This window comes from Tetranychus urticae, chromosome 2 (genome assembly GCF_039701765.1).
Source record: "Tetranychus urticae isolate SD_2017Ah chromosome 2, NJAU_TeUrti_SD_1.0, whole genome shotgun sequence".
Lineage (NCBI taxonomy): Eukaryota > Metazoa > Arthropoda > Arachnida > Trombidiformes > Tetranychidae > Tetranychus > Tetranychus urticae.
The window spans coordinates 543,229-553,687 of record NC_142959.1 but is presented as its reverse complement, the minus strand read 5'-3'; the positions used below and the strand labels follow the sequence as shown (position 1 = coordinate 553,687).

Here is a 10,459-nt window from a genome sequence, read left to right as displayed (position 1 = left end):
AATGTACTTTTTTATTTGCGCTGAATACTTCCGGTTACTGAGAAAACTGATAACAACCAACAAAAATGAGGGAATTTGGTCCGATATACTGCACACAGACAGGTATAATTTTATGACATCAATGAATGGCTCTTGACTTCTTTTATCAAGTAAAACCGGAAGATAGCGGCTTCTGATAAAAGATTCCATGATGGGAAGCATATCATATTAAGGTGTCAAATAAATTTTGCGGTTCGCTATGAAAAAAGATTTGATTGTGATCTTTTTTGGCTAAAACATTATTTAACCTTAATTAATCAGTATAAAACAAAAAAAATCAAAATCGGACAAATATTCGCAAAATTATTGCATTTTTACAGTTTTTTAAAGGGTACAAAAATCGACCAAAATTTTTTTTCACCAACTTTTTTCATCAAATTTTCTAGCGACGCGTCACAAAATTCACCTCAGATTCTCAATACTTGCGAATCTATCCTAAGAACCTGATCTCATCTCTATGGGCCTCAATCTATCTTAATTTTTGGAAAATTCATTCAAAGAAGAGTAGGTCTATTCAGGAACGGAGGTCAAAATCACTTTTGTCAATTTTTTCGCCAGAAATTTTCGGACGCTCACAAAAATGACATCAATTATTCGATGAGGAAAATTGAAACGATATTTTGATACTGAAGGTCCTTAATTTGATTCACTGAAATTTCAGTCAATTCTAAGCTAAACTTCATACCCAACCGTAAAACTTAAATGACACCTTAATATTTCAAGGTTTTGCAACGATAACCGTTCATTTTTCATTCACCGTGTAGAGCCACATCATTGGAAGTTTGGAAACAGCTTTTGTACCAAAATTTAATTTAGTATTTTTTCATAATTAGATGCAAATAATATTAATGAACTGATTTTTTTGGTCAAATTGAGTGTGAAAAGACTATAACTAGAATTTTCATCACCATTGAAAATCGCGCTCATTTACACTCAATTCAGAAAGTTTAGAGATCGCGCTTTTTTGTATCTAACTCAATAAATTGTTGACAATGAAGGGAATTAACTATGGTGATTAATTCCCACAGGCATGAGCTTCAATCCAAAGTAAATTCATTTAAATTATTAAAGTTTTCAATTGGTTAATTAAGTTGATTCAGTTTCTACCATTAGGATTATTATTCAAAAAGTTTAGCGATTTGGCTTCAGTTTCGGTCATTGAGGTAAGATTAGGTCATTTTTTCATTCGATCTCGATTCTGATTATTTCAAATTCATATTCTGTTCATTATTTAGAAATGGGTCAAGCAAAACAATTGACATCTGAGGAGAGGGTACAAATTTCTGTACTTCGACAGACTCATCCCGATTGGACTCAAAAAAAAATTGCCGAAACAATCGGTCGAAGTGCAGATTCTGTCGGTAGGTTTCTCAAAGACCCAGAAAATTATGGACGCAAGCCTAGATCAGGTCGACCACGAGTAACCACAGAAAGAGAGGATCGATTGATTGTGCAAAAAGCTAGAGCGGGTAAATCAAGTTTGCAAGAAATGAAAAGTGATCTGAACTTGAGCTGCTGCAAAACAACAATTTGGTCAAGATTGAAATCAAATGAATTTATCAGGTTCGGACCTCATAAATCTAAGCCAAAACTATCTGCATTGCATAAGAAAATTAGGCTTGAGTGGGCATCAGAATTCATCTCTAAACCTGATGAGTTCTGGTCTCAGGTCATATGGACAGACGAGAAAAAATGGAATCTCGATGGACCAGACGGTATTAGAAAATATTGGTATGATCTTCGTCACGAAAAAAAAGTTTTTTCGAAACGTCATTCAGGTGGAGGTAGCGTTATGACCTGGGGATGTTTTGCCGCTCAAGGCTGTGGTCCAATTGTTTTTTGCGAACCTAGACTCGACGCTATCAAGTATCAAGATATGCTTGGGACCTACTTGTTACCAGAAGCACCTTTGATAACGACCGGTGAGTGGGTCTTGATGCAAGATAATGCACCACCTCACCGATCTAACTCAACAACAGAATGGTTAGCTGCAAATGAAGTCAGCAAAATCCGATGGCCACCGTATAGTCCTGACCTCAATCCTATTGAGAACCTCTGGGGTTGGCTCGTCAGGAAAGTTTACGGCCATGGTCAACAATTTCAGACCGAAAATGATCTCAAAAATGAGATAGTTAAATGTTGGTCTGAAATTCCGACTGACTTGACCAATTCCCTTGCTTTTTCATTGAAAAACAGACTAATTAAGGTAATTCGATCGAATGGTTCATCAATTGATTACTAAAAATTAAATTATCTAAGAAATTGCTTTGATTAATTTACTGATCGCTAAACTTTTTGAAAATTTCTTGCAATAGTAACACTTTTATTTTGTAATCATAATTGAACGGAACATGTTTTAGGCCCTATTTCATTGAGAAAATGAAGTTTATCATTGTCTTGATTTGCCCTGAAAAAATGAAACAGAATCGATAGCATACTGATAAGTTAATAACAATTAAGTCCGATCTCTAAACTTTCTGAATTGAGTGTATTGAAAAGGGACAATTTTAGGTAGTCGACTGTATTTACACTATTAGTCAGTCGGCGTTATTCATGATTTTCAAACTTCTTTGCTAGATCAAATTAAAGCAAAATGTTGCTTCAAGCTAATTTTGAGAGTTTTTGGATTGATATTGGAAGAAAATTGAATTGAGCCAATTTATGATTACAGAAATCGAATAGAAATTCGACTGAATGTAAAAGAAAATAAATGTTGCGTGCTATTCCTGCCAACCATTAGGGGGTTCAAAAAGTTCTTTCATTTTTTATCACTGATACTTTTTTCGATTTTGAATAAATGTCGACTTATATTTTTGATGAAAAATTTAAAATTTTTAAATTAAATTTCATTTGAAATCCAAAATTAACATTGATTGAATGCATAAAGTCCACGTAATCAATCAACAAAATTTTTAACTTCTACTTATCATTATTCAATAATTCAAATTGATAGTTCGAAAAAACTCATTTTTTCGAATATTCTAAGAGATTTTTCAATAGAATTCTCGTATAAATCGCAAAAAAGTTCAAAAACCTTTCTGGGGAAATTTTTATAGATGACATCATTCTAGCTATCCAATTTACTATTAGATTGAACGAGCCAATGACTAATGACCCCAATGGGAAAATCATTGATAGCCATACCGAACACTATGAACATGCAAATATCCGAGATAATCATAAGAACACACGGTTATCCAAATTGATAGATGAAATGAAATGATTTCTTATTTTTATATTCGATTAGACTTTATTTCTGTATTCTATAAGCATATAAAATTACAGAAAAATGTATTGCAAGATAGAATAAGAATTTAAATATTAATCTGCAAATTCACGGGTAATCCAGATAGCATGTTGGCTGGATTTATTGGAAGCGCTGGCTTAACTGGACCTTTTCCAGATTTTGGAATGCTATTTTTTCCTTTGCCAAATGAAGAGCTTGATGCTGCTGCAGCATCTGCTGAGGAACTCGAGCCTGAACCAGGTCTATTAGCTTTTTTATTTCCGCTTCCATTTCTACTTGAAGATGATGCAGCCGATTTTGATACTGCATTATTTCCTCCGCTTGGTTTGTTTTTTCCGCTGCCGTTTCCACCTGAAGATGATGAACCTCCTGAGGACGATGATGCTGATGAACTTGAGCCGCTAGCATTATTTCCTCCATTTTGCTTGTTATTTCCAGTGCCATTTCCACTTGTAGCAGATGCAGCCGATTTTGCTGCTGCATTATTGCCTCCGCTTGATTTGTTGTTAACGCTCCGGCCTGTAGATGATGAACCTCCTGAACCTGAGCCAGAGTCAGAGCCAGAGCCAGAGCCAGAGCCTGAACCAGAGCCTGAACCAGAGCCTGAACCTGATCCTGAACCAGAGCCTGATCCTGAACCAGAGCCAGAGCCAGAGCCTGAACCTGAACCTGAACCTGAACCGTTACCGCTATTTCCACTATTACCGTTTCCACCTGAAGATGATGATGAACTTGCGCTTGAGCTTGAACTTGAACCTGAGCCGTTAGATTTATTTGCTCCATTGTCATTTGTATTATTATCGCCATTGTCTGCATCCGATGAAGAAACTGCATCGGCTAAAGATGATGCTGATGCAAAACTATCTGTATCGGTACCGAATAATAAGTTTTTAGCTTTGCTTGCTGCTGATGATGCTGCTGCTGCCGCTGATGAAGCAAGATCTAAAGCGTTCCCAGTACTATCACCTGCACCATTTGAGTTTCCTGCAGCTGCTGCTGCTGCTGCGGCTGCGGACGCTGCTGCATTTGAATCTCCTGTGTTGTCACCGTTATTGCCTCCTTCAGATGATGACCCTCCTGAACCTGAACCTGAACCAGAGCCTGAACCAGAGCCTGAGCCTGAGCCAGAGCCTGAGCCTGAGCCTGAGCCAGAGCCAGAGCCAGAGCCTGATCCTGAACCAGAGCCAGAGCCAGAGCCTGAACCTGAACCTGAACCTGAACCGTTACCGCTATTTCCTCCATTACCTTTTCCATCTGAAGATGATGATGAACTTGAGCTTGAACTTGAACTCGAGCCGTTAGATTTATCTGCTTCATTACCGTTTTCACCAGAAGTGTATGAATTTGCTTCAGCTTCTGCGTTGCTTCCTGCATTTCCATTGCTGTTTCCATTGCCATTTTCTTCTGATGATGCTGAACCTCCTGAACCTGAACCAGAGCCAGAGCCAGAGCCTGAACCTGACCCTGCACCTGAACCAGAGCCTGAACCTGAACCTGAACCAGAGCCTGATCCTGAACCTGAACCGTTACCGCTATTTCCACTATTACCGTTTCCACCTGAAGATGATGATGAACTTGCGCTTGAGCTTGAACTTGAACCTGAGCCGTTAGATTTATTTGCTCCATTGTCATTTGTATTATTATCGCCATTGTCTGCATCCGATGAAGAAACTGCATCGGCTAAAGATGATGCTGATGCAAAACTATCTGTATCGGTACCGAATAATAAGTTTTTAGCTTTGCTTGCTGCTGATGATGCTGCTGCTGCCGCTGATGAAGCAAGACCTAAAGCGTTCCCAGTACTATCACCTGCACCATTTGAGTTTCCTGCAGCTGCTGCTGCTGCTGCGGCTGCGGACGCTGCTGCATTTGAATCTCCTGTGTTGTCACCGTTATTGCCTCCTTCAGATGATGACCCTCCTGAACCTGAACCTGAACCAGAGCCTGAACCAGAGCCTGAGCCTGAACCAGAGCCTGAGCCTGAGCCAGAGCCAGAGCCAGAGCCTGATCCTGAACCAGAGCCAGAGCCAGAGCCTGAACCTGAACCTGAACCGTTACCGCTATTTCCTCCATTACCTTTTCCATCTGAAGATGATGATGAACTTGAGCTTGAACTTGAACTCGAGCCGTTAGATTTATCTGCTTCATTACCGTTTTCACCAGAAGTGTATGAATTTGCTTCAGCTTCTGCGTTGCTTCCTGCATTTCCATTGCTGTTTCCATTGCCATTTTCTTCTGATGATGCTGAACCACCTGAACCTGAACCAGAGCCAGAGCCAGAGCCTGAACCTGACCCTGCACCTGAACCAGAGCCTGAACCTGAACCTGAACCGTTACCGCTATTTCCACTATTACCGTTTCCACCTGAAGATGATGATGAACTTGCGCTTGAGCTTGAACTTGAACCTGAGCCGTTAGATTTATTTGCTCCATTGTCATTTGTATTATTATCGCCATTGTCTGCATCCGATGAAGAAACTGCATCGGCTAAAGATGATGCTGATGCAAAACTATCTGTATCGGTACCGAATAATAAGTTTTTAGCTTTGCTTGCTGCTGATGATGCTGCTGCTGCCGCTGATGAAGCAAGACCTAAAGCGTTCCCAGTACTATCACCTGCACCATTTGAGTTTCCTGCAGCTGCTGCTGCTGCTGCGGCTGCGGACGCTGCTGCATTTGAATCTCCTGTGTTGTCACCGTTATTGCCTCCTTCAGATGATGACCCTCCTGAACCTGAACCTGAACCAGAGCCTGAACCAGAGCCTGAGCCTGAACCAGAGCCTGAGCCTGAGCCAGAGCCAGAGCCAGAGCCTGATCCTGAACCAGAGCCAGAGCCAGAGCCTGAACCTGAACCTGAACCGTTACCGCTATTTCCTCCATTACCTTTTCCATCTGAAGATGATGATGAACTTGAGCTTGAACTTGAACTCGAGCCGTTAGATTTATCTGCTTCATTACCGTTTTCACCAGAAGTGTATGAATTTGCTTCAGCTTCTGCGTTGCTTCCTGCATTTCCATTGCTGTTTCCATTGCCATTTTCTTCTGATGATGCTGAACCACCTGAACCTGAACCAGAGCCAGAGCCAGAGCCTGAACCTGACCCTGCACCTGAACCAGAGCCTGAACCTGAACCTGAACCGTTACCGCTATTTCCACTATTACCGTTTCCACCTGAAGATGATGATGAACTTGCGCTTGAGCTTGAACTTGAACCTGAGCCGTTAGATTTATTTGCTCCATTGTCATTTGTATTATTATCGCCATTGTCTGCATCCGATGAAGAAACTGCATCGGCTAAAGATGATGCTGATGCAAAACTATCTGTATCGGTACCGAATAATAAGTTTTTAGCTTTGCTTGCTGCTGATGATGCTGCTGCTGCCGCTGATGAAGCAAGACCTAAAGCGTTCCCAGTACTATCACCTGCACCATTTGAGTTTCCTGCAGCTGCTGCTGCTGCTGCGGCTGCGGACGCTGCTGCATTTGAATCTCCTGTGTTGTCACCGTTATTGCCTCCTTCAGATGATGACCCTCCTGAACCTGAACCTGAACCAGAGCCTGAATCAGAGCCTGAACCAGAGCCTGAGCCTGAGCCTGATCCTGAACCAGAGCCTGAGCCAGAGCCAGAGCCAGAGCCTGATCCTGAACCAGAGCCAGAGCCAGAGCCAGAGCCAGAGCCAGATCCTGAATCTGAGTGTGAACCTGAATCACTACCTCCAGATGTTGAATCCGCTGATGAATCTGCTTGTGCATTTGCATTAGATCCATTATTGCCTCTATTACCGCCGTTTTTTCCATTGCCATTATCAGATGATGAATCGCCTTGAGAGTTTGCATTTGCATTAGAATCAGAACCAGATCCTGAATTTTTACCGCTATTTCCTCCATTATCATTTCCTCCTGAAGATGAACCTTCTGATGTGGATGATGAACCTCCAGTTGCTGAATCTGCTGCTGATTCGGCTTGTGCGTTTGCACTGGAACCATTATCAGCTCCATTACTGCCGCTGTTTCCATTGCCATTGGTGGCTCCAGTTGCTGAATCTGCTGCTGATTCGGCTTGCGCGTTTGCACTAGAACCATTATCAGCTCCATTACTGCCGCTGTTTCCATTGCCATTGGTGGCTCCATTTGCTGAATCTGCTGCTGATTCGGCTTGTGCGTTTGCACTAGAACCATTACCAGCTCCATTACTGCCGCTGTTTCCATTGCCATTGGTGGCTCCAGTTGCTGAATCTGCTGCTGATTCGGCTTGTGCGTTAGCACTTGAACCTCCATCTCCACCGTTGCTGTCATTGTCGTTATCTTCTCCGCCAATTGTAATATCCATCAGTGAACTTTTATCTTCAGCACTTGAAGTGGCAGTCGCTGCAGCATCTGAAATCGAGAACTCCATGGAAGGCATGTTAGACAAGATAGCGTCTGGATCTACAATAGATCTAGTAGATACATAATTATTCGCTGTGATAACAAGAATTAGTAAACTCAAATATATTTTTAAAACCATTTTAAAGTTTTTTATTTTTTAACTTTCTCTTATCCTAAGTTTGGATAATATGATTCTCAGTCAACGATGTTCTAGGTTTTATAGTAATTTTCATGGCATTTGATTAAACACATTCTCAATTTGGAAACGGAAATGCATCCATTGTTTTCTTTTTGTTTAATTTACTGTATTTGTCGTGGCATGTACCTCTTCAAATCATAATGCAGTCAGAAGTTACAAGTTTACTAAAAACATAGCAACATTAAAGGCACCTAATTAAATGTTCCTGGAATTCGGAATATAAAACATATGGTTTCTTTATTCAATTATCTGTATTTACTTTCGAATTCAGTTTAAAAAGATAAAAAGTAGTTAGCAAAAATTAATCGTAAACATCAAATACAACAGTTTTAAATGTCATAGAGATATTTGAACAATTGTCTCGACATTATTCATCAATTCGTTGCGTCTACTGTTTTATCATGAATTTTTATTAATAAAAAAAGTATTGTCTTGTGTCAGCTAATTCAGTGTATAAAATAGCTAGGTTAGTTGAAAACTGTTTTGTATGTTTATCAGTTCCACTAGAAATTACTGATTTATATTTTTTAATCTCTGAATTGGTCATTGAATCTACATTTCTCTGAAAAAAATGTACCTCATTATCATTTCCATCGTCAAATTCATGAGGATTGTTTACGAAGATATTTAAACTGACGTGTTTTGTTGCTTGATTTATGACTAACCTGTTAATTTATTTAGATAAGTTTATTCAGCAAAGAGTAATGAAGTCAATGCAAATATTTAAATTCAATGTCCGAATCTTGATTTGAGAGCTAAAATAACTGTACGAGACTCGACTTAGCTTTCATTGACAAATATTAATGAATATTGCTGTATTGCCTATTATTATAATAATAATATATTTAACATCAATTTCATGTACCACATGGGGCAAAGATAGCCAATTAAATGTACTTTTAAATGTTGAAAAGCTTAAGAACTTTACGGAAAACTAAAAATGCAATTACTATTTTCATGCAATTCATCAGCTAATCAGTACTTGCATCGATTGACTTAAATGTGGTATCTTAAATAAAAGGCTTTTATCAAAGCTCTGTTTGACCGATTTATTGACAGCAAAAATTATAAAAGGCCGAGTTTAATCGAGGTATGAGTTATTTGGTGATCGTTTCCTAAGTTATCATACAAAGCTTTGCCACATATTATTTGAGTTTAAATACAGAAAAAAATGTAAATTATATAATACATTGAATATCGAATATTATTTTTCATAATTTAGCTTTTGGTATTTTTCTTCAGTTTGGTATCCTTTCCTTGCTAACGTAAGATTTAAGTCTTTCACCTTTGGTCCTCTTTTCTGGTTGATTGTCGCATCATTTTACTCCCTGGCCCTTCCCTTCTTGTGCGTTGTTTTATCTTAAATGATCTTATATCGGTTTTCCCTGTGTTTCTTATTGGTTTATTTTGGTTTTATTCTCATGTTTCTATCCACTTGACAAACTTGATGAAGGTACTCAAGAGATAATTACATTCGTTAGGTCGCAATAGTGATTTTTGTCCACTGAAATCGTAAAAAATCAAAAGAGCATTTAAATTATTGATACAAAACTGAAATTGTGATTATTTATGCTCTAAAAACTCATAACTCAAACAAAATCGCTATTTACTTCTTGCATGTCCATTTTTAAGACAAAGTAAATAAAATATCATTAAAACCAATTTATAATCAACAATTAAAAAGCAAAAAATTTACACACGTGCTGTCCATTTACAAAATGATGATTTTATTACATAAATTAGTGACCAGAGGGAGGTTAAGTATCGATACCATCGGGTAAAGTATCGAGTACTATTGTTTTTTCAAATATCAATTATTTAACTGCTCATTGAAGAGGTAATTGTGAGTTGTCTTTAAATAGTTTCATTTTCACTACAACCTTTAATAACATTACTTTATTTTAATTGTTTCAGTTATATTAAACATCAACATCAAACATTTGTAATGATCTTTCTCAACAACATAATCAGCAACAAAATGCGCAATTCGTCCACTGGAAGCTATTACAAGGAGAGGAAAGATTTCGCCGCACGAAAGACTGAATGTGAAACCCTGAAAGCTAAATATGAAAACAAAATACCGGTGATCATTGAAAGGTACAACAAGGAAAGACACCTCAATTTAATGGAAAAGACTAAATTTTTGGTTCCAGGGGATCTCTATGTTTCCAAATTACTGATGATCATCCGTGATAAAGTGAGAGTCAATGAAAACCAAGCTATCTACTTGGTGGCGGACAATAAAACAATACTGACAATGACCAAAACGATGGCGGAAGTTTATCAAGAGCATAAAGATGAAGATGGTTTCGTCTACATTACGTATGCTTCACAAAGCGTGTTTGGTGCGAATAGCGCGTAATTTTCCTCTTCCCCATTGCCATCATCTGTTTTCATCAAATTATTTTTTTAAACTTAATATTCTCATGTTGTCTGTTTCCCATCTTTCATCCAACAAGCCTCTAGACAAACAGTCTTGGTTATTTTACCCTTTCTTTTTACACGACAATTAAACTCGACATTAAATTTGTTATATTCATTATTGAAAAATTTATTTCCTCTGCAACCAATCTTTTCAAAACATGGCTCCATGCTGAGTAAAATTA

General features: G+C 38.5%; 1 protein-coding gene and 1 pseudogene across 7 annotated transcripts; one reads left to right on the top strand and one right to left on the bottom strand.

The window, feature by feature from the left end:
• Nucleotides 1-3,262: 3,262 nt before the first annotated feature.
• On the bottom strand, nucleotides 3,263-7,844 carry LOC107368784 (uncharacterized). 7 transcript variants are annotated; one of them, XM_089268352.1, is made up of 2 exons: nucleotides 4,466-7,844; nucleotides 3,263-4,417 (listed from the first exon to the last, which is right to left on the bottom strand). In XM_089268352.1, exons 1-2 carry the CDS (start codon nucleotides 7,791-7,793, stop codon nucleotides 3,354-3,356), a joined length of 4,392 nt encoding a protein of 1,463 aa, XP_089124478.1. In that variant the 5' UTR covers nucleotides 7,794-7,844; the 3' UTR covers nucleotides 3,263-3,353. The 7 variants fall into 7 exon arrangements, with proteins under 7 accessions (XP_089124478.1, XP_089124477.1, XP_089124479.1 ...); XM_089268351.1 differs by having other exon boundaries at nucleotides 3,263-4,744; nucleotides 4,775-7,844; XM_089268353.1 differs by having other exon boundaries at nucleotides 3,263-5,260; nucleotides 5,309-7,844.
• Nucleotides 7,845-9,683: 1,839 nt separating this feature from the next.
• On the top strand, nucleotides 9,684-10,386 carry LOC149093666 (microtubule-associated protein 1 light chain 3 gamma pseudogene; annotated as a pseudogene).
• The last annotated feature ends 73 nt before the right edge of the window (nucleotides 10,387-10,459 follow it).

Bases quoted from the DNA above. Each gene is read 5' to 3' on its own strand.
- LOC107368784 (XM_025162199.2), bottom strand. From the start codon at position 7,793: ATGGTTTTAAAAATATATTTGAGTTTACTAATTCTTGTTATCACAGCG.